The sequence below is a fragment of the Gymnoscopelus microlampas genome, assembly GCF_963454915.1.
Source record: "Gymnoscopelus microlampas genome assembly, chromosome: 1".
NCBI lineage: Eukaryota > Metazoa > Chordata > Actinopteri > Myctophiformes > Myctophidae > Gymnoscopelus > Gymnoscopelus microlampas.
Window position 1 is genome coordinate 37,258,602 of NC_139962.1, and position 24,559 is coordinate 37,283,160.

The 24,559-nt window shown below is 43.1% G+C and overlaps 1 protein-coding gene across 4 annotated transcripts in view; it reads right to left on the minus strand.

Moving 5' to 3' along the window:
- The window catches only part of LOC311051728 (neogenin-like), a 178,326-nt gene that overhangs the window by 35,967 nt on the left and 117,800 nt on the right, over nucleotides 1-24,559 (minus strand). For all 4 annotated transcript variants that reach the window (XM_084066345.1, XM_084066344.1, XM_084066343.1 and 1 more), the window contains exons 6-7: nucleotides 14,574-14,728; nucleotides 14,195-14,315 (exon numbers count right to left, since the gene is read on the minus strand). In XM_084066345.1, the coding sequence (XP_083922471.1) occupies nucleotides 14,195-14,315; nucleotides 14,574-14,728 (276 nt within the window). The remainder of the gene's footprint in view (nucleotides 1-14,194; nucleotides 14,316-14,573; nucleotides 14,729-24,559) is intronic.

A 24,559-nucleotide genomic window follows, 5' to 3' on the forward strand; every position in this document is an offset into this window, starting at 1 on the left:
AACCAATATGAAAAAAACAGTCAAGACAAAGAGATGCATAGCAAATCATTTATCTTAATAATCAAATAGAGAAAAACACGTTTCTGTACTTGCGATGATTGAAATAGCATTTGTTTAAAGTTCTGATAGATCCCTCGCACTTAAAACGCTCTGTTTGTGCTGTTAACTACACTTACTTTCCCCCTGTGTCCCAGCAAGACTAATCTTAAAGTTCTGCCAAGTGATTTTTGTACTTGGCCTCAGCAGCCTCCCATCAGGAACTGTAGCTCACTTGCTGGCATTTTGCAACTCCACGGAGACAGCATAGCTGTTCTGTATCCAGCTCTCTGACAGCATCACCTGCAGCCCTGTAACTAGCCTTCCCAGGGTATAGTCAGTGGACCATAGCCAGGTTCTTGCAATTCCCCCACCCCCTTAGAATTAAGCTGAGTTTAGCTTTGATATTCTGCGTGGTGGATAATGGTATCTCTGTATGTACTGTACTGTGCCGAGACCCAGTACACAGCTTGTGTTCTGTTATTGAGCCAGCACTTGTATTGGTAGAGTGGGACGCTATCAAAAATGGAGGGCTGGAAATATTCTTAAATATTCAGAAACTCAAGTTAAGAAGACTATTTTTCAGAAGAAAGTACTCATAGAACTAAAGGAAAATAAATAATTATGTCCCAAAAAAACAAGAAACAGACAGGGGCCTCTGTGGTTGACATGGATAAGCCTGAAGTGACTGTAATAATTATTCAGCAAGTGTTTTCACTTTCAATAGATAAGATGTACTTAGCATATGTACCTGTCATAAAGACTTCATGTGTGCAAAAACCTTTTTACCCGTGACATCATGTGGACAAATGGGTACATGTGTAGGTTCAATTCCCCATTTCTTAAAAACAATTCATCTCAAAAAAGGGCTACTTGTTCAGTATATGATAAATTGTTGAGAGCATAGTGATAATCACTACAGTTTAACTACATTTTTCTGGCTCCATTTCCCTCTCCGCTCTCTCTCAAGCTTCAATAGAAAAGCAACAAAAGGTACTGTATGAGGAAGCCTGACACCTCCTGACAATTGAAGTAACTCCCAACAAAAGAAACCAAGTTAGAAATGGAAGAAAAATGTTTCATGCGAGAAGCACAGGAAGAAATGGTGAGTGAAGATAAAAGTGGCTGACCAAACGTCACAGATCATTGTTCTCTGCATTTTCTTCTGAATATGACATCACAATGTGATCATACTTATACAGGAACTTTCCATTACAAAGTTACATAAGTGGTAAGACTATAAATGAAAACCAGTAAAAGATACTATAAAAATTCAGGCATGCATAAAACAAAAATAAAAAAGAGGGACCAATCAATAAATCTGGCAAGTACAAGAAACATTGAGCAGACCCGTCCATGAATTTGAAACCACACTAAGCATGTTTTTGTTTGTTTCTTGGTTTTGTTTTGTTTGCGGTTTATACATTTTCCGTCACTTCCCGGACTATGTTTACACAGTGTCTTTGTCTTGATGTTGTGTATGTTCTCCTGTTATATGATGCCTACAGTATTATCGTATTGCACAGTTAAATTAAAGAAAAACAAATAAAACAAAAGAAAGAGAAATACTAAGCAGTAAGCACACAAAACAGCGAGATGAATCACAGGTTGTCTTCAGCCTACTTATCACGTGCCATGGGGATGTTGATAGAGATACTGTATAGTGTATACTATCTGATCGCCTATGAGGCTTGGCAAACAGATGACAGCTCAAGGGTATATCAGTGCCCCCCACCCCCACAATCTGCGATATGATATCAGAGCTAGTCAGTATTGAAGCTCAGTTCAAACCTCAAATTGAGGCTTGAACTGACATAACGGTCCAACATCAACTGGCGTAAATCTTTGTTAAACCAATTTCTCCTTAAAAGGGGTTGAACCCCAAGCCTTCTTTTGTAGTTTAGTTTCCATTTCGGGGAAATATGGATGCTAAAGCAGCATAGCATGTATCAAACATGGTTTGGTTGTATACCGTTGCTGTTGGGCAGGAACCCTTTTCCATATTTCATCTTCATCCGTTTTTTCAAAACAAATTACAAGGACATGCCCAAAATAGGGACGCCAGGTCTGTCTGTGGGTTTTTATAAATATTTAACCAATGAAAAGTATTAACAAGAGCTTGTGACTAAATAATAACTACTTTCGATCCAGTGGAACAATGTTCTTTTTTTGCATTTCCTGAAAAATATCTTTTAGAGTTTAAATCAACAATAGAGCCATTCATCTGTTCAACAAAATCAGCGAGTAGAAGGCATTTCTGTGAATGTGTGTGTTGTGGTAGCGTCCTTGGCTCGGTCTTGTAAACCTTTTGGCAATTTACATTTCGGTAATGTGGCTCGCTTCAAAAAGTAATTGAAGATCCGCCTGCTCTATGGGATTTAACTCCCTAGGCAGAGTGTTAGCATGTAACACACAGCCTCATACGACATGCAGATACACAAAATACAACACAGAAAACCTACAGTCATCTCAGTTCAAATAAACACAGCACAAAGGGAAAATATGCCCCCTATGAATGGAGTAGGCTTCATCAATAATTAACACAGTAGCTGCTATGTGCATATACAGGGTCCCATATCACATTGTGTGTGTGTGTGTGTGTGTGTGTGTGTGTGTGTGTGTGTGTGTGTGTGTGTGTGTGTGTGTGTGTGTGTGTGTGTGTGTGTGTGTGTGTGCACGCTTGTGAAACATGTACTCCCTTGATCCAACAAAAGCTTTCTTATGACACGCACACACCATGACACCTGATGTTGGGGGCACCAGCTACATGACTCAATATGTAAAGGAAGATGTGGGAAGTCATAATGTACGTACGGTAACCATCACCCCCCTGGGATATTGGCATCATATTCATCACATGTTCCACATGCTGACTGGCTAACGGAAATGAGGCGTCTTGGGCTCACCTTTCAGGCAGATCAAAAACAACCAGGGATCAGTGGTGGACTAAGTATAAATACTTGAGTAAATACTCAAATTGTCTGAATTTTTCAAAAATAGTGAAAATAGCAGCTCTACAAGCTGAGCTTGGAAATTAAATAGGGGTTCATTCACAATATATTTTTGCAAGTTTGTGCCTCCCTAGAAATGTAGTGGAGTCAAAAGTACAATTCAAAGTCATCAGCTTGCAAAAACATTAAAACAAAAAACTAATACTCCAAAAATGTACTGAAGTACTTGTACAGTACTCGAGTAAATGTAGTTCGTTACTGTCCACCACTGCCAGTGATGCTGTGAATCTCTGCAGTATTTTTACCCAGAAGTGAACAACAATGTATCCTTCCTTTTGTTATTCTGATGCCTGCTGTTTTGTCTTACTGGCACTGCCTTGGAGGCATACGGTACGCTGTGTAAGTACACATCTAAACCATTCTAAAAGAACGAATCAAGCTGGAAAATTGCAGTTGATTACAGTCACGGTGTGTGTGTGTGTGTGTGTGTGTGTGTGTGTGTGTGTGTGTGTGTGTGTGTGTGTGTGTGTGTGTGTGTGCGTGTATGTGTACACATGTAACATTTCGAGCATGATGTGTGGGGAGTTTTATACAGCCACCCGGAGAGGACCTAAAAGGTCAAATGGACTGTGGAATTGCCCCTCCCCCCCCCCGCCCCCCCGCCGGCACTTTTGAGGAGACGTTCAGGAAAGCATTGCAGTAATCAGACTTCACCTAGCTAGCTCGCTGACCACCTGGTGTTAGGAGAGAGGAGGGGCGGATATCACACAAGGCTAGCAGTCAGTGGGTTACCCACCACCAACCATGAAGCTTGCTTGCTAGTGTCTATTTTTTAGGAATTAATCATTCATGTTGGCGTGGAGGAGGCAGGGGGACTGGGGACCGAACCCATGGGGGTGTTGCCTGCAGGAAGGGTATGGAATGGAAATGTGTTGTTTTTGCGCTACATATCGCTTCCAGTTAAAAAGCCCTGAAATTGTACCCAGGGGGCTATCCTGTTTCCAAAAACAGCAGATCCAAATCCTGGATGTGTGCGATTGAAGTGAGTAGGTGGATATCGTAATTGAGGGTGTTTGCTACTGAAACGTATGGGGGGGGGGGTCGGAAAGATACGTAGGTCACACCCACACACGGTCAAATCTAAAACTGGCTTTGAAAACAATGCTCAACTCCAGAGAGCAGCAGGTGAATTGACGCAGACAGTCTGGGCTATTTTAAGCCATCATTTATCTTTCCACTGCACAACGAGGGTAGAATGGGAACTGTTGAGGCTCATTTTCAACTGTTAGAGTGCTTAGAGGCCAGATCTACACAGCAAAGCACTTCACCATAGTAGAGTCAATTCAATCTACAGGAATCCCATGCTGTGATAGCTTGGAGACACACACACACACACACACACACACACACACACACACACACACACACACACACACACACACACACAGCTGAGTCCCAGAGAGACAAAGTACAATCTAAACACTTTCAGTGCCATCGATGGCTATGTAAACAGTTTGGTCGGTGGAGACAGATTTCAGCGCTTCACAATCAATTTTGGGTGCATTCCCTCTGATCAGCCGCCTACAAATCCCAGTGGAGGACACACCCTCACTAATCACTATGGAGTGTGTGCACATGCTACGCTTGTGAAGATAGATAGACTGCGTGGGGTGTGTGTGTGCACGCGTGTGCTTTTTAGGGCCGTTAACAATTTCCAAAATTAAAAATCTCACCAGCAGGCAGAACACATTAGAATATATAATAATTAAGATTATTCTTAATGTGCACCATATCTGTCCTCCCTTATTTTTTCATGATCACATTAAATCATTAAAGTGATCCCACTGATGTAAATACAATACCTGCATAATCCCTTTGAATATCTTGTTAATCAAATGAATATTTAAAGCAAGTTGCAACATTTACATTGTGCATATATATGCCAGTAAAATAAATGACATTGGCAGCCAGAGCCAGCCTGCAGGCTCCTTGTTGATGTGTGATTCTTCAGTTACAGCCTCTCTTGGGTAATATATGCTAGCAAATCAGTTTTCAGGTTATTTGTCTCTTTCAGCTAATGGATTGAAGTGGTGTAATATTCCATCAAAGTCATCTTGTGTTCATTGTGACACAGTGTAAGCCCCCTTCTGATGAACAAAGCATGTTTTCTTGTTGGATGAAAGTTTAGTAAAAGTAGTGTAATGGTGTTTCAGGACATTTGTTTGTTTTGTGCCATCTTTGTACTTTGCCAGGTTTACCACTTAAAGTTTAAACCCTTAGTTGACCGGATTACCAAGGGCTCTACTACACTAGGCCCCCTCCTGTTGTCATTCTACACTAAATATCTACGCTGTAAATAAATGGCCAGTGTAGAAGCTCACAATGTGTCGCATTGCCGAGTTGAAAACCGAGGTTGTCAACTGCTACAGCATCCTCCCAGACCGTCCAACTCTGACGACAACAGGTGTCACTGCGCTAAAAACTAAATGAAATCATGAGAACCAAGGCAATAGCCCGGTCAGCCATATGGAATGTCTGCCTGTGTGCGTGTGTTTGTGGGTGTGCGTGTGCGTGTGCATGAACCAACACGTTTAACTGTCAAATTTGAACAGAGGCACTGTACCTGCTGTCAATTGTGCACTTGCTTTTGCACTTGTACAATGCTAACAGTTGAGTAGCCAACACAAATTGCGCTGACACAGACAAATGCTGACACCACCACACACTTGCTCCCACTGGCCTGTCCCTGACCCTGGAAACAGAAGATAAAGCAGGCTAAATTCCCTTATGTGAGCATGAGCTTTTATTAGTAGGGATTTTTACTAATCTATTTTCACCTTTTGGGTTAAACATGGAACAATGGTGGTGCTCCATTTAAGAGGAGGTGAATACCTTCCATTAATTTGTCTCTCTTGCTCTCATTGTTTATTTACAGCTTTGGCATTTTGACCAAGTGGAACTTAGTGAGCACTGCACAGGAAGTGCTTGTGGAAAGACGTCATTTTGGCATATGTGAACTTACGGAAAGATTTGCCGCTGATAATGATTTGCTTCTAATAATGATTGATATATCAATATGAAGCATTTATTCCAATTACATGGAATACTGCCATTTGCTTAATTTCTCAGATCTTTCACTGCCATGCGGCAGTACATACTTCATACTGGTATGTAGATTTATTCTGTACGCTACAGTATAAATGCACGTGCACTTCCCTTAGTTTTGGATCATTCCTAAGAGATCCAACATTGATCTTCAGCAGCATGAACTAATTTGCAAAATGTAGATCATTATTTTGTCTGTCATTTAGGGTGAGGGCTGTGCGCATAATTCCCCTAATTAATTGATTTTCAAAATGTATAAATCTCAAAGTCCACTTCTCCCCATACCACCCCTGATCCGTCACTCCGTCAAGCATAAGGATTGGTAGACCATACATTTCAATCCATCATGTCAGTACTCCTGACACCTGCCTGCACGCACACACGTGCGCACATACAAAATGTGAAAGCGGGTAGAGGATTCAGTGGTGGTGGGGCACAGAATGGTAGCTTTCAGGCGGGGATTGAGCAGGTAATGGTCTTCTCTCAGTGGGGGCCTGGTGCCACTGCTGGGAGGGGATGACAGTACTATTCTGTTAGCTGCCAGCAGACTGGGGAGAAGGAAGAGTAATTGTAGCCCTAGATAAGGCACTACGATGATGAGCCACTCCAGGGTGGGGGGTTGGGGGTTAACAGGGAGGCTGGGCACACAGGAGAGAGCTACATAGACACTGATTTAAAAAATGCTATAGTCTTAACAGACCTAGACTATGCGGATGATATCTACCAACTATCTGGACGTGTAGCGCAGAAGCTCTTGATCAGAGTGGAGACAGAGTGGGCCAAATTTGGTCTTTGGCTAAATGACAAGAAAACCGAGGTTGTCAACTACTACAGCATCCTCCCAGATCGTCCAATTCTGACGGCAACAGGAGTCACTTACTTCTAATATAGAACCTGGGCTCATGGGCCAACACTCAGAATGCTGGACCCTGCAGAATAGTGATGAGCGGGTCGACCCGTAACCCGCGGGACCCGCGGGTCAACCCGCGGCGCGGGTGGGTCGAGTCAGAATTTCAGAGGCAATTATGCGGGCTGTGGGTGAGCGGGTCAACCGCTCTCACACGCAAAAAAAATTAAAATAATCACATGCTCTTGTTTTGTCTGTATTCCTAATAAGAATAAGAATAATAACAATAAAACAGTTTGAATATACTTGGGGATTATTTTCTAACCATGATTTTACAGAATAATGGCGGGTTGAGCCATAGATGTATATATGCGTTCGCGGGGCGGGTTGAGGCGGGTTGGGTTCCGTCGCGGGGTGGGTCATGAAAAAACCCGACCCGCTCATCACTACTGCAAAAGTACCTGGATGGATTGGGTGCTACACCAGAATGCTGCGTGTAGTACGAATTAACATAATACTAGAATGAGCACAATAGTATCTGTATGGGGGTTACAAAGGATGAGTGAGATGATGGCATCCAGGAGAATAAGGCTGGCTGGTCACTGTCAGACACCAGGAGCACCTACAGTAGCTTGCAAACTGGTGCTGTGGGAGCCAATAAGCGGCCATCGATCATGAGGGCGTCCCGCACCAATGTACATGTACGTACTAAACAAAGATGCCGGGCTAGAAAGTACTGGCAACTGGATGAATGGAGGATTGAGATGACTGTAAACACAATTGGGAGGGATATCCGTGGACGAAGATTAAAATGAAAACAATCTCTGTGAGCGTGTTTCAGAAATAATTTCTGTCCATACAGCCATTTGACCACAACGTCAATGAAACAGTACTTGTAGTCACATGACAATTGTACATTGGAACAATGTTTCCCCTCTCTGTGGATTTAGAAAGGGTTATTTATTTGAACCATTTAGAAAATGCAAGACATTGGACAGTTTACAGTAAGCTTGCCTCCAAATTGACATAGGGTCACGTGATAGGGACGTGACAAATCAGGGAAGGACACAACGTGACTGATAGGACCCAATCAGTAAGCCACTGTATGCATCATCATGTTCAAAAGTCTCTGTTCTTGCCTGCTCAGACTAAAATGCAATGCCTTTTGCTTTGAGTTTTCAAAGTAAAACGGGGTCAGCTGTCTTTTAGAAAGTCTCAATTTTAGGGGTTTGAAAAGAAACGCCGGAGTAGTGTGGACGCTAGACACAAAGGTGGCAAAAGTTATGTTTTAAAAAGAAAAGAGAGAAGAGGAATGCACAATGTGTTTGTATGGCTCAAATAATATATTTGCATCAGATGTGATGGTGTAGCATCTTTTCAAATCCATACCAAAGCCGGGAATTCAAGCTGAAAGGTAAAAAAAACAACAACAATAATTTATGGATTGAAAAAAATCTTTTTTCTTTTCTTGCTTTTTTTCTTTTGGGTTCACTCTTATCTGACAATTTCTGAAAATACGGTGGCTTGACAGTATTTGGTTCAACTCGGCCAGGGCTTAAGCAGTTCAAGTGCTTCCAGCTTTTACAGCTAGGGAGAGCTTTCCAGTTCTACGGTGATGCTCAAAGCTTTGGCACCACAAAATGTCAACACATCATTTATGTGCTGGGAGAGAGGAGAGGAGAGAACGGAGGCAGAGGGGCAAGTCAGAGTGACGTGCAGTTACATGCTAGCACTACAACATGTTGAAGGGGCAAAAATAAGCTTTCAAATGCAAATGAAAGTGCATCTCTTGAATTAATGCCAGCAGGAAAAAAGTAGAAAACTAGAAAATGTGCACCTCGGAGCACAGGTCTCCGCCTGATTAATCCTGTGTTACCTCACTTCAAAAGATATAAATGATCTTTTGAAGTGACACACCTATTTATCGGTCTCTATTTCATCATGCGTCTCGCTAGCCAATCAAAGAACACCCTTTCAACATATTGTCACGTGTCACGTGAAGCTTGACCAATGTTAGCTTGGTGGACACACGGATGGACGAGAACGAAAACATAGTCTCCTGGCGGAGACAACAAAACAAACTAGAAAAAGTGCTCCTTGGAGCACAGGTCTCCGCCAGGTCAGGTAGGTTGTTGTGGGCCAGCAATGTTCGGAATTCGCCAATCAGGATGGAATAGGAAAAATCGGACGGAACCATCTTGATCACTTGACTACAGAGATAATATGTACCGATTTGCATGATGTTTGGACAAAATGTGTTGGAGTAATATAAAAAAGAAAAGTGTTGCATAAATCTGCCTCCTGGTGGCGCTATAATAGGGCAATGTTAAAAGGGTGGCATTTGTTCCTCAACAAAGTGCGAATGTGTGTGCAAAGTTTCACCGCAGTCGGACGCTGGGTTCATGATTTGCAGCATTTTGTTCAGAACGGGCCACTCCTGCAAAGTTTAGTTGTCAATCTTAGCCAATCAGGATGGAACATGAGAAATCAGAGAGATCCGTCTTGATAACATGACTATAGAGATCATGTGTACCGATTTGCGTGAAATTTGGATAAAATCTGAAGGCTTAATATCAAAAAATGTATTTTACTTTAGACGGCCTCCTGGTGGCGCTATAAAAGGCAAATGTGAAAAATGCAGGGCAAAGGTTTTTCCTTGGCCTCTAGAGAGTGTGCAAACAAAGTTTTACACAGATCGGTGCAGTTATTGGTAAAAATACGAATCGGCCTGTTATAGCGCCACCATGAGGCAGATTTGAACATTTTTAAGTGCCATTTCTTCCTCGGCCTAATGGGAATGTGCGTGTGAAATTTCACGGAAATTGCAAGCTGTGTTCATGATTTGAGGCATTTTGTTCAAAACGGACCAATCCGGCAAACTTTGGAGGCCAACCTTAGCCAATGAGGATGGAATCTGGGAAATCGGACAGATCCGGGTTGATCACATGACTATAGAGATACTGTGTACCGATTTGTATGACGTTTGGATACAATCTGTAGGAGTAATATCAAAAAATGGGTTTTGCACAAATCGGCCTCCTGGTGGCGCTATAACAGGCCCATGTGAACATTTTGGGGCAGAGATTTTGAATTGGCATCCAGGGAGTGTGTGTGCACAGTTTCGCTGTGATCAAGCCAACGGTGCCAGAGATAAGCTGCTGGCGGACGGACGGACGGACGAATATCAAACCTAAAACAATATACAATCTCTTACCATGTATGCACAGGCTTTTATTTTCTTTGTTATTAGGAAGGTCATGGCTCAACATTAAAAGGGAATTTTGTCACTATTTTGACACAAACACAAACAAAACAACACTGCATTCTGTGTACTGAGATCTCACAATAGAAGATCGAAAAAACAACATTGTGAAGATGTGATCTGTGTATGTACGTATTTTGAACTGAAGGAGAACCGCTATGGATTTTCAGAAGAATGAACACAAGTGGCAGGGCTACAGTATGTTGTCTAATCTAATTACTTGCAGGCAGCGCACTAGCAGACACCTGCTTAAAAGAAGAGAAGTACACACTTCTAGGAGACAACTGAAGTGTGAATGTGGCAGCTTCACACTTTAACTGCCATTGGCTTGACTGGCAATATATGTATCTAACTATATAAATGGCGAGCAACTTCCGTGCCCTCGGTGTCCACACCCCACAGCTCTGTTATCGACTAAACACAACACCGTCACACCACATGTCGCCAACACTGTCGCCACGGCGGGCGGCCTGAATTTACGTTTCGCGTAGGGCACCTGGCATGCCTCACTACACCGTTCCCACCTCGCAACATAATTCATTCTACTCACCAAATGTCGGACACAACGGAAGTGGAAGCAGCTTCCTACCGCTTACCGTGCGTACCACCGAGGCCAACACAACACGACGGCCCGCCATTGAAAATCCCCAAAACAACAAGAGCACGTTGCTCTGCTCTGCTCCACACACCAGGCTAGGTTCATGACACCAAAGGATTAGCCAGTGATGTCATCATTACTGGTCAACACACCAGGCTAGGTTCATGACAGCAAAGGATTCGACAGTCATGTCATCATTATGCAACCCGGAAGTACACATCGCCGGCATTGGGATGCCAGGTTGGGATGCCACGCCAGAAACAAGCAAGAACCTGCATGATTTTTTTTTTTTTTTTTTTTTTTTTTTTTTTTTTTACCGTTTGGAGATTTTCATCCGACGACTTTGCCGCGGACCACCAGGGGGTCCGCGGACCCCCTGAAACATAAAAAATATTATTTCTTCCCAATTTTTTTCTCCATTTTTTTACTTTTACATTACAACTTCTTTTTTTTCTTTTTTTTTCCCCAAATGTTCATCCCATATATACACGCGCCCCGTGCGCGGCTAGGGGTTTCGGGCGGCCGTAGGCCGCCCGGACCTCTAGTATTGCATAATTAGGTTGCCTTTAGGTCCGTCCAGCTTTGGCTTTTGTGAGCCCATTTACCTACATCTGTTTGTAACTAGCTGACCCACATTGCACACGTCTGTGGAATGTCCAAGAAAATAGCTATGAACTGCAATTTGAGGGCTATTTTTGAACTGTCAAGATTAAGATTTAAGATGTGAGATAGTTGAAAACACACACACACACACACACACACACACACACACACACACACACGCACACGCACACGCACACGCACACGCACACGCACACGCACACACACACACACGTCAAGTTTGCAGCGCTAAGATTTCTTGGCATTGAAAGCAGTGCAATCCAGAGTTCAACACAACTGATAGAGCACCCATTCCTATAAATAACTGCCAATACTATATGCTAACAGAAAACAGCTGTCCTCCTTACAATCAGCCACACATAGGAATGAACAGCAAAGCTACATTTCAGTAAAGCTGGTAGTGTCAACAAGCAAAGATCAGGACCACTAATGAATATGAGCAAATATGCTGGAGTTGGTGTTTAGATAACAGTTCCCTATTGATCTTCCTGTTTGGTGCAGACAGCTTTATCTCTGTGGCAAGTCTCTAGCTTATCTGCCCGCTGTGAAACAGCAGACATACAGGCTGACACTGGAGAGGGGCTTTTCCTTGCCCTATCAGGCCAGATTTAAGCTTTAGAGGGTTAAAGCAGGGACACCTGACCAAGGGGGTCCACACAGGGGCAGGAGAGTGGAGGGTTCATTATGTGTGCCTGGTTGTAAATAAAGAGACTTGCTCTGTACAGCTAAATTAGCCCTGGGCCCAGTGGGCTGCAATGAGGAAGGGGCAGTGAGCAGGTGGCTATGAAAGATGAGAACGAAAGAGAGGGATGAAGAAAGGAGAAAGGTGGCAGATGGCTACGGGGCTGTGTCAGTAACATGCAGCACAGGAGATGAGAAAAGAAATGATCAGATTCTCTCGTGAGATCTACAACTCAGCTTTCAATCAGAGTCAAATTCATCTAATAAACAGTATAATCCTCAGTGTTAATTGAATTCTGACAGTGTAAACCTTTTTTATACTCTCAGAGTTAAATTAACACTGTCTGAGAATTTTACTGTGTCATAGAGGTGTCCACAAAATGTTCCTCACATCCTCCTAAAAACGTGACATATATGACCTTTGGGAGGGAAAAGTTGGTACTTTGACTGGAAAGTAAAGCAAGCGTTTGTGGAAAGTAAAGCATAAGGATAATTAAATATTCTTAAAAGAGTGTCTCTACAGTCAAGCAAGAGTGATATTCTACAGTCAAGCGTGATGGGATTAGCATTCATCATTTTGCCATGTCTATTTCTGAAGTAAAATACATCCACTGCTGACACAGATGCACATATAAAAACATATTTTGGTGATATTAAGAGATTATGCTGAGATTCATCTCTTTGAACTGCTGCTGGGGGCAGATGGGTGTAGAAAGAAGGCCAGCTGCCTTAGTAATGTATATTTATCTTTACTTCAGAGGGAAGAGGAAAAGAAAAGAGGGACATAGCCCACGACTGAGCCCTTGTCCACAGAGTCTGAATGAAATACATAATGCTGTCCAGTGTTTTATGAGCTGTGGGTCATCATTATTTCTGACTTAGTGCCCAGCAAAGAGAGGGTGTGAATACAGCTGGGGGGGTCCTGGTTGGACAGGCCTCCTAAATATGCTAATCCAGTAGCCACCTGCTTGGAGTGAGGGGGGTTCACACTCAATTACATTCAACTCTCCCCTTTATAAAATGGACTTTTTTACAGTGGAATATGGACAGTGGTTTTCAAGAGAAAGAGAAACGAGCATTTCTTTTGATAATCAGAAAGCAGCGCAACACAACTTCAACTGCTTAAATCTGCCTCTGCACCAAACTCCATTTTTGGTGACTAAATTATGACAACATGGAGTTTCTATTTTTATCTTTACTTCTACTCCGCTCTCACTGTAGACTTTGGCAGTGTTTGCATCTTTTCACACTCCTAGCCGGTCATTGATGTTGGCTTTTTTGTAGTTCATGCCCAGCACTCCACTTTGGGAGTACACACACAATCCTTGCCTTTGGCATTAAAGACTGCTAATAAAGGAATGTGCACAGCACTTGAGTCAGTTACATTCTGCTAGAAATAGTGTGTGTGTGTGTGTGTGTGTGTGTGTGTGTGTGTGTGTGTGTGTGTGTGTGTGTGTGTGTGTGTGTGTGTGTGTGTGTGTGTGTGTGTGTGTGTGTGTGTGTGTGTGTGTGTGTGTGTGTGTGTGTGTGTGTGTGTGTGTGTGTGTGTGTGTTCAAAGTCAAGTATACCACTTGAAGAAAAATAAAAAATACTTTTCTTTGTGTGGTTAGATCAAGATGCTTTCTGAAGTTCTTAGATCTCATATGCAGCACACTGTAAAGCTAGATGTGGAATGGGCAGCGGGCATACCAAAACACATGACCGCCAATATCTATTTAATTTCCTCTCATGTTCTGCATACAACCCCACCACAGGTCCATTCCACTGTGCTATCGACTGTGAGTTCTCACTCACTCCCCTTCAAAGATCGTGTGCAGGGGAACTCTCCTACGCTCAACCCTCGGGGGTTAACACCAAACAAGGTGTTTACCACTGGAGGTCCGTGAGGAGCAGTGAGTGACGATACATGGGAAGGGACAGTTGACAGCTCATGCCTGATTTATACTTAGTTGTACACTGGTGTTGCCTGTGGTAAATAGCAGATATACAAGTCGTGAGCTTGTAGATCTGCTGTTTACTGAGCGGCAAGCAACTAAGTATTTAATCAGGCTTCAGTGGAATGGAACCTGGCCTCCCGTGATGACTAGCGTACCGTGCTCCAAGATGATTAGCTGGGCACTGGACTGGATGTTGCCTGCATCGTTCTCAGCCAGGCACTGGTAGAAGCCCTCATCGGACTTCACAAGACCCAGCACCTGCAGATTGTGCTCCTTCTAATGGAGGTGAAAGGGTGATGGTGGCAGACATGGAGAGAGAGAAAGCAGGAACAAAAGTAAGAAAAAATGTAAAGCCAGACACAGTTGTAAAGAGAGCATCACTAATAAAGTTTATATGTACAGCATATTCTGTGTGTGTGTGTGTGTGTGTGTGTGTGTGTGTGTGTGTGTGTGTGTGTGTGTGTGTGTGTGTGTGTGTGTGTGTGTGTGTGTGTGTGTGTGTGTGTGTGTGTGTGTGTGTGTGTGTGATCTTACAATTATTTTGAAGTAGTCACTGGGGATCACAGCATCACCATTCTTCACCCATTTGACAGTGGGAGCCGGGGAACCAGTGACCTCACACTCAAAGACAATGTCCATGGACTCACGGGCGTAAATGTTGGCCGGCCGCTTCACAAACTCGGGAGGAACTGTAAAAGGGAAACAGGGAGAAAAGACAGAGAGACGTTTACTGTGTGTGCATGTGTGTGGTTGTCAGCACATTGACCACTGCGGGACAAGTCGCCTCACAGTGGCTACTTGACAGAAACTAAATTGGAAGAGGTAGCCTCCCGCAGAAAGCTACTGTACATAGTCATTGCCACTCTTCTTGAACTTGTACAGCAGGTTTTTGTCATAATTCTTCATACGTCACACTACACAATCAAGCTTGGGGTGAAGGTGGAACAAAGAAGCTGAGGGTGTGTGAATTTTCATCAGAAATTCAATACAGAAGTTGTCAGAACTAACCAGGCATATCAAACACTGTTCACACACAACTCTGACCCTTTAAACAGAGGGCGTTTCAGAATCGACCAAGCAGATAATGACACAAGAGGATCAAACAGAATCAGAACCAACTACCTCTGTTATGCTGTGCATTTTGCAGATCTTTCAAGTTCTGTTTATAATCAAGTAAGAGTACTTGATACATGAGTGAGAGAGTGAGAAACTAAAGCGAGAAAGAGATGGAGAAGAAGAGACACAAAGGGCAAACAAACAGAGGAGGTCAAAGTGAGCACAGGACCAAAGCAGGATGTCACTGTAACAGGCATATGCAGCGTATTTGTGTCTCTGTGGGTATATAAGCAGAGCCATGAACTGTTCACTCTGGGTTCAGATACAGTTTTTGTCCCCAGGCCATAAGAATCTTGAACTCAAAATAGTCACGTGGACTGTGACTTCTAGACACCATCCCAAGATGGGGGCTGCCATAGCTGAATTGATAGAGAGCACGCCTTGGAAGCAGGAGGTCCTAGGTTCGAGCCCCGGCAATGTCTCAAGGTGTCCCTGAGCAAAACACTTAAACCCTACTGCTCCCCCCGCGCAATCACTTGAGTAAAGCCTTTAGGCTACAGCATTGTAACATAATATTTGTCCTAGTGAGGATAACCTGCCATGCTACTTTTCAATGTGTTGTGTTCACTGTCCAAAGATTCGTCTCCACACAGCCCGTCTCCCTGGTTGCACCATAGTGATGTAATGACAATCCTTTATCATAACCCTGCCACCCATTGCCCCATGACCTTTCATACTGTAAAACCCCAAAAGATTCTCATCACATACCCCAGACAGAGAAAAGTACACAATGAATGTGTATGAGAGAGAGAGAAAGACAGTAGAAATGATGTACAGCCAGTAATCACATTATGCGCTACTCTTTCATGGCTCTAGATAAACAATCGCTATTATTCTAAGGCATGGCTCGTGGCAGAGATTTGCACTCAACTGTGCGCACCTTTCTAGTTTAGAAAATATCATAATATTAAAAGAGGGTAATAGTACACATTATGGTAAATGCTCATCACATATCATCTGAACCCAAACAGTTATCTTGACATTTCTTAAATTAAGTTATTGTAAATAAAATATAATTAATTTATTTGGTGTTGTCTATTGATTATTCAATTAATTGAGTCACCCCAGCGTGTGTGTATGTAATATCTGTATGTACAGTATGTCTTCGTCCGCATGCACATATGGAAGGTATGTGATTGTGTGTGCAGTCTTCAGTGTACAGGTGTGTTTCAACTTCCAAGTGCTCTCTGATAAACAGTGTGTCACTAACCACCATAGTTAAACATTTGTACCACCAGCATGTTGAGCATTACCACTGACCTCTGGGCGTGGCGATAGCTTCCTATTAGCATCCAATTCACATTGGCTAATTAGATGTTGATAATGATAGAGGATAAGGTCCTATTTATTTATCCTGCAGATTAAGGAGATAGTTTCAAGTCCACTACTTGGCAGGATAATTGGTTATGGTTAATTTACTTCAAGATCAACCGTTACTTTGCAGATTAGTCTTTATCCATAATGACTTCCTTATAACCAGCCTACCTGGGAGACAGACACCTATCTTGGATATTGTTGTGTCTATTCATCTAAGTTTTGAACTCAATTTCTCAATGCTAAATGTGTAATGCTAATGCAGCAGAGCTATTAAAACAGCAAACATGCCACATGTCACGTGTTTGCTAATGACATTCTACAAATGTTTCCCCTGTGGACCATCGTATGGAACACTGATGGAGGTAGTGATGGAAATGAATACAGTAAAACATCTGGAGTGAGTGGTCATTACCAGGCCAACTGTGTGTGTGTGTGTGTGTGTGTGTGTGTGTGTGTGTGTGTGTGTGTGTGTGTGTCTCTCTATCTATATTTGCAGGCATGCATATTCCCTGCTGAGGGATTTCTGACTGAGTGGTGAATAATGTGGCTCACAGTATGGGGTCTGGATATTTCCTTCTAGTGGCTTTGCAACCAAGTGAAACCCTTGGTGTGTCAGCGAGAGGGCGCAAAGAAGAGAGAGCAAAAATCAATGTGTGTGTGCGTGTGCGTGTGTGCGTGCGTGCGTGCGTGCGTGCGTGTGGTAGTAAAAATCAATTTATGTGTGCGGGGGGGGGGGGTAGGGGGTAGTAAAAATCAATGTGTGTGTGTGTGTGTGTGTGTGTGTGTGTGTGTGTGTGTGCGCGCGCACACGTGTACAGTTGTGCAATGGGAAGATGAAGGACAGTGAATGCATTTCTGTCTGGGTATGTGCCTTCTGACATTCTGACTGACACTATGCTATTCATATTTCTGTCTGGATTCTTCTACTTTCCTTGTCGTGTGCGTGTGTGTGTGTGTGTGTGTGTGTGTGTGTGTGTGTGTGTGTGTGTGTGTGTGTGTGTGTGTGTGTGTGTGTGTGTGTGTGTGTGTGTGCGTGGGGGGGGGGGGGGGGGGGGGGATGTGTGTGTGTATTCAGTATTCACTGTACTGTACATTTTATACAGTATTTCCTGACTGACTGTATATATTTTCAATCATTCAGAGATCCAGTCTAGAGATCTAGTGCCAGCAACTATTTTATCGGTAGATTTTTTTAAATTATCTATCTTTGTTTTGTTCTTTACGCGTATCTGTACATCTTGTGTGTTTCATCTCACTGCTGTTGCTGGTATGACATCTGAATTTCCCTCCAGGGATCTTATCTTAAATCAGTCTCTATCATGTTCCATCTCTTCCTGAACTCCTTCCTTATTCTGCTTTATCTGTGGCGTCCCTCCATCTCTGCAGTATAACATCTCACATCTGTCACCTCACCTCTGTGTCGAACTCAGCCCGCCGTCGCTCTGTCTTTCCATGATGACACGCACCATTTCCTCTAAATGGAGTTCAGACATTTGGAACCTATTTGACTGGGCAATGAGCACAAACGCCTAAATATACCAATAAAGCGTCAGGGGGCCCAGAAGCCGCAGGACTCAAGAGGGGTGATCTGAGTGTGTGAGAGAGTGTGTGTGTGTGTGTGTGTGTGTGTGTGTGTGTGTGTGTGTGTGTGTGTGTGTGTGTGTGTGTGTGTGTGTGTGTGTGTGTGTGTGTGTGTGTGTGTGTGTGTGTGTGTGTGTGTGTGTGTGTGTGTGTGTGTGTGTGTGTGAGATCAAACTAACTACATGGCTGCTTCCAGCTGAATATGTGAAAAGTCAAATGCTAGGTGCACCCAGATACGTGTGTGTGTGTGTGTGTGTGTGTGTGTGTGTGTGTGTGTGTGTGTGTGTGTGTGTGTGTGTGTGTGTGTGTGTGTGTGTGTGTGTGTGTGTGTGTGTGTGTGTGTGTGTGTGCGCTCGCAACTCTACAGTACACATCATGACCCTTAGGTTGAACTGAATATAAGAGAAAACTAAGATGTTGAAACTTCAGCCAGTTTGTCAATAAACAAAAGTTCAACACCTCTTTTAACTGGACAAAGCCCAGAAAATCATATTACGGCACTGGTCTACCAAGACCAGTACTGTACTAGAACTGTTAAATATGAGGCAAAGCATCCGAATTGAAAAAGACCTGTTACTATTTTGACAGTTTGACCAGAGTCCCATTAGCTTTACGGAGCCAAACAAAAGCCAGCGGGCACCCGGGGTTTACTCTGAGGGCAAGTGGAGCGCACAACACTCTAATTACCAATACTGCTCTTCCCAAGATAACGGCTTTATTCTTAATCCCTATCAAAACCAACAGCTTCCGCAGTAAAGCATTTAAGATGCTTGATGCTCGTTTCCCAGTTGTAGAACAGACTACAGACAACAGTGCTTTGTCCAGTTGAAGACAGAAGTGATAGAAAGGGTAGTCATGTTTGTGTCAACTCAATATCTTGTTGTCTAGTCTGCCACAAGGCAAGCCTTGTCTGAGAATGATATTTAAAGGATTTTTGCAGCTTTAAAAAGGCACAGTTTGCAGTATCAAAGTCTTTCACTGAGGCTGGCTGATGTTTCTGTGGCATTCACATCCTAAGCTATTTGTGCAGAGCCACAGACGGGTATCTGTTGCATCTTGAGGTAACGAGAACCTCCAGCAAAAAAGGTCTTTGCTCACAACATACAGATGTGAATGAGTTCCTAAATCACTAGTAAGTTAAGCATGCTCTTTGTAAAAAACATATTGTGCTTCTATATGTTGTCCATTGTCTCCTCACACAATATGTTGTCCAGTGTCTCTCACCGATCTAATAAATCAAGCCTTTTTTCCATCACATAAAACATTCATTAGAAGTCTACTGAAGCTAAGTGGTGAAAAGCAAACACACAGCGTATAACTTGGTGCTATTTTTTTCAGCATTTTAAACTATATTTCCTACATAGGAGAGCGTAGAGGGAGAGGTAGGGAAGCAAGGGGAGAGAGGAGAGACATGTGAGAAAACACCGGGCGTCGGATTCCAACTTGGGTCCTTGCAGTTCACAAAGAACAAATGGTCTGTGCACTAACTGGCTGAGCCACTATCCACATTCCACGCCCACACATGGCAACTTTAATAATGAATATGGTAACGTGTTGGAAACAGCCATGCTATCAGTGTCAGCTATCATAATAAGGGCCACTAGGTATCTATTTGTGCAAAGCTGAGCAGCCTCTGGAAGCAAATTACAGCCAGAGGTAAACATAATTAAGGTTATATGACCTTCCTTGTCGATAGCGCCGTGTTCATTCCCTTGAAAATGAACCCAGTACTGTTATTTTCATGAAGGTAATGAATGATTCATTGATGTGATGTTGAAATGTGCGCACGCACACACACACACACACACACACACACACACACACACACACACACACACACACACACACACACACACACACACACACACACACACACACACACACACACACACACACACACACACACACACACACACACACACACACAGTTATTATTATTACTGTTGTTGTTATTATACTACTACTATTATGGTCATAATGGTTTATGTTTCTACACAATTTAAGAGCCAGGAAATCTCTGTTTCAGAACTTGGAACACTCTAACAGCGTGTCTGACAGCACATATAGGTCGAGACAGGTCTAGAATGGTTCAAGACTATGTATGTATGGTCTGAACTTACTTAGAGCTGGGAATTGTCTCAATCAGAGCCTGGAACACTGCGTTGTACATCTGTTAATCTTATGTTGCATTTTATTTTGTATATTATTATGTATTTTTGTTTTTATATTGCACAGTATGTATCTACTATGGCTGTATCTACCCAGGGTCTATACTTGGTCCCGTCCTTTTCCCCCTCTGCACCAAATGTCTAAAACGCATTGGATGTGAAGCATAATTTGTGAGCTTGTAGAGCCGCTACGCGTTGTTAGTGTGTACATATTTCTGCAGAATGCGCACCTATTATGAAAAGCCCAGAATAGGGACGCTAGAGTTTATGTGCAAGGTTGGTGTTTGAGTGTCTCAATTGGCTTAGCTGGAACACAACATCAATGTGTTAACAAGCAACATGGCTGCTGGAGTGTTGGAAATTAACATGATGTTCAGCTTCCACCTTGCCTTCGGTCTCACTCCAAAGGGCAGGGAGACGTGAATCCCACTCTCTGCACATGAGTGAACAGTGGAATGCTCATCAGACATTTTTGCATCAAACCTCTCAGCTTCTGGTGCGGTAGAAGGGGAAGGGGCTGAGTAACTACAACACTCACGCTACAGTCATACTATGCTGTATTTACGCTCCTACAGTATCTGTAGGAGGCAGTAGGGATAAACAGCAGGAGCCCCAGAGTGAGCAGAGTGAGTGAGCAGGTAAAAGTTGACCTCAGCGTGAGCCACCAGTCACCGAGCAACATGTTATGATGTGTGATCCATAATCAATACCAGTTGATGCAAATCACAGAACATTTACCCGCCCGCCAAAAAACATGGTGGAACTAGAAAAAGTGCTCCTCGGAGCACAAGTCTCCGCCAGGTCAGGTAGGTTATTATGGCCTCCTGGTGGCACTATAATAGGGCAATGTGAAAATGGTGCCATTTATTCTTAGGCCTTTCACGGCAATCAGTACTGCATTCATGATTTGAGGCACTTTGTTCGAAAAAAAGTGGTTTGCTAAATTAGACCTGCTGGTGGCGCTATAACAGGTCAATGTGAAAAGGGTGGCATTTCTTCCTCGGCCTGGTGGGAATGTGTGTGCCAAATTTTTACGGAAATCGTATACTGCGTTCATGATTTGAGAAAATGTGTTCAAAACGGACCTATCCAGCAAGCTTTGGAAGCCAATGTTAGCCAAGTAGGATGGAATATGAAATATCGGACACATCCATCTTGATCACATGACTATAGAGATACTGTGTACTGATTTGCGTGATTTTTGGACAGAATCTGAAGGAGTAAGAGCAAAACAATTGTTTTACAAAAGTCAGCCTCCTGGTGAAGCTCTAAAAGGCATATCTGAAAAATGCAGGGCAAAGGTTTTTCCTTGGCCTCTAGGGAGTGTGCGTGCAAAGTTTCACGCAGATCGGTGCAGTTATAGGTAAAAACGCAAATCGGCCTGTTATAGCACCACCAAGAGGCTGATTTGAAAGTTTTCAAATGGAATGTCTTCCTGAGCAAAGTGGGAATCTACGTGGAAAACTTCACGGAAATCGCATGCTGCGTTCATGCTTTGAGGCATTTTGTTCAAAACAAACCAATCCTGCAAAGTTTGGAAGCCAATCTTAGCCAATCAGGATGGAATATGGAAAATCGGACAGATCCGTGTTGATCACATGACCATAGAGATACGGTGTACCGATTTGAGTGTTTTTTGGACAAAATCTGTAGGAGCAATATCAAAAAATGTGTGGGCAGAGGTTCTGCTGTGGCATCCAGGGAGTGTGTGTGCGCAGTTTCACAGCGACCGGGCCAACGGTGGTGGAGATTAGCTGGTCACAGACAGAAGGACGGACGGACGGACACACGGACACACGGACGGACGGACAGGGGGCAAAACATACTCTCTTGCCATGCCTTTTGGCGGTGGAGCTTAGTTGGTGTATGTGAGCAGGGGCGGATTAACCCTTCGTGGAGCCTGGTGCTACGACCCGTCTCGGTGCCCCCCGGGACCATTTTGTCAGAGCGGGGAGTAAAATTCACGCTTCACGGGCGCGTTTCACCGTTTTAGCGCTCCTACAGCAGCCGTTGTTTCTATTCTAAATGTCGGCGTTTTTGCGGCATTAGAATAAGCTTCACTTCCTGCCCCACTTGATGTAGGGCTGTGTCAAATATTGATTTCTCAGCTGTCGTCTTCTTTATTAACTTTTTTATGTTGACCAACCAGCTGAGACACAGTTGCACAGTGGGTTTTTTAATAGCCAAATGTCCTCCTGCAAAAATATGAATTTGAATTTACTTTATTATTAGCATGGCTGCAAAACTATTTTTGGATCAATACCGGTAAACATGAACAACATCTAAGCAGCCCTTCAGCATCATTAGCATGTAAAACGCAAAAGTCTGGCCCTTTCATGTCTAACACACTAAGCACTGGCAGAATGAAGCATGGATGCAACATATTCTCACATAACATGACCTAAATGCTCTAAAATCAATGTACACTTCATCCAAAAAATGTAACAAAGAGGGAAGAAAACTGCAGGTGTTTATCCATTTCTGAAGGGCAGACACACATGCACCCACCATTAATTTTCTCCACCCAACTTCCACTGATAGAGACAACACCTCTCCATAAAGCAAGGAAATGGGCTGTGTGTTTTCCCTCATTGTGCTTTTAATAGCTGATGGAAAGTTCCCTTTTTTCATTCCTGTCAGTGATTTGTGACTCTGGGGAGAGGGCAGGAAGATGGTGTGTCATAATAACAACAGACTGAAACCTCCCCGGGATCCTTATCAAATTATTCTCTTCCTCTACAGGGTCATTTAGAGCAAACTATACTGATCTATATCAGAACAATAAATAAATAAATAAAGTCAGTGAACTAGATCGGTTTAAAGCTACACTCCTGAATTCCTTGCTTATAGCCTTGACACAATGTCTAAATTCAATTAAAGTTGCCAATATTTTCTACTCGCATAAACAGTGAAAGGCTTGACATTTGATTACAATCACTGACTGTAATAACATAAGTCAGGGCTGACATATTTGCCGAACCATTTACACAAGACTGAAAAATGTCTGCCTGGAGCTGTTAGCTAAAATTAGGATAGGAGTATAATAATTTTAATTATTCTAGTCCATTTATAAAATGAAAGAAAAATAAAAAGGGAAAAAATAGACTAAATTTGCCTTTGGTTGTTTCCTCAGTACATGGGAAGGTGACAAAACATTTATAGGGCTCAAGCATTTCCTGGATGTGAGCCGCACATGGAAAGAACAGTCATACTGATGGAATGATAGCACCAGGCGGTGATAAATGAGGGCCACTGACTCCTAAGCCCAATATAAACTCCAAAACATATATGTTTGCACAGAAACTATTTCTGTCCTACAAACACACAAGCACACATAGTCCAGATCTGGGCGGTGTCCCAGTCAACAGGGCCATAATCAAAAGCTGCTGCCTCCTCTGGCCTCATTTATCCTCTTGCCAGCTCTAATAAAGGGTGAGATGTTGCAGCGTAGCCACACTCAATAGAACATACATACAAACATTTAGTGCTTCCACATGTGTGTGAAGGCAAGAGTGCAGAGACACAATATTCAATCCCCTGGCCTGAGATTGGTTCCATTCTTTACACACAAGGATACATTTATCTTAGTGGGGTCATTATCGAATTTAAAGCGGAGACAACATTTTCAATTCAATTTTATTATAGTGCTGAATCGCAATAAATTGTCTCAAGACACTTTACATATAGAGCAGAGGACACCAACCCCCACCCTGAGCAAGCATTTTGCGACGGTGGCAAGGATATCTCCCTGTTGAACAAGAAACATCAGGCAGAACCAGACTCTACTAGGATGTGTGGCCATCTGCCTTGACTATGTCGGGTAAAGAGGGAGACACATTAGAAACATGAAATGAAACTAGGTATGTCTCAATTCGGGGGTTGCACATTTTGGGGTTGAAATGTCCATGTTCGGGCCATGACATTTGTCCTACCCATGTTGATACAGAAACAACTACAGACCCTGTCTACAAAAAAAATAAAATAATCCCCAGTCATGGGAAATCACGAAAAGCTCTAGGGACAAGGCCCAGTAATTCGGTCATCAGAAATCAACCCATCTTGGACGAATCATACAGGCATGACTCACATTCACGTGTGTAACCACATCTACTTGTAACTGCAGCTACACACCTCAAACTAGAGACTCTAATTCAACAGATTAGCACCAGCTGCCTCAAGGCCCCTCAATCTTTCTCTTGGCCGAAACCTGACCATCTTTTCCCATATCAAATCCTGGGCTGACATTGGTGCACCGTTCCCGAATCCCTAGGCATGCGTAGCGCAGGTTTTATGAGAAGCCACTGACTGTGAACCCAAAACACCACCTTTTTAATGCAG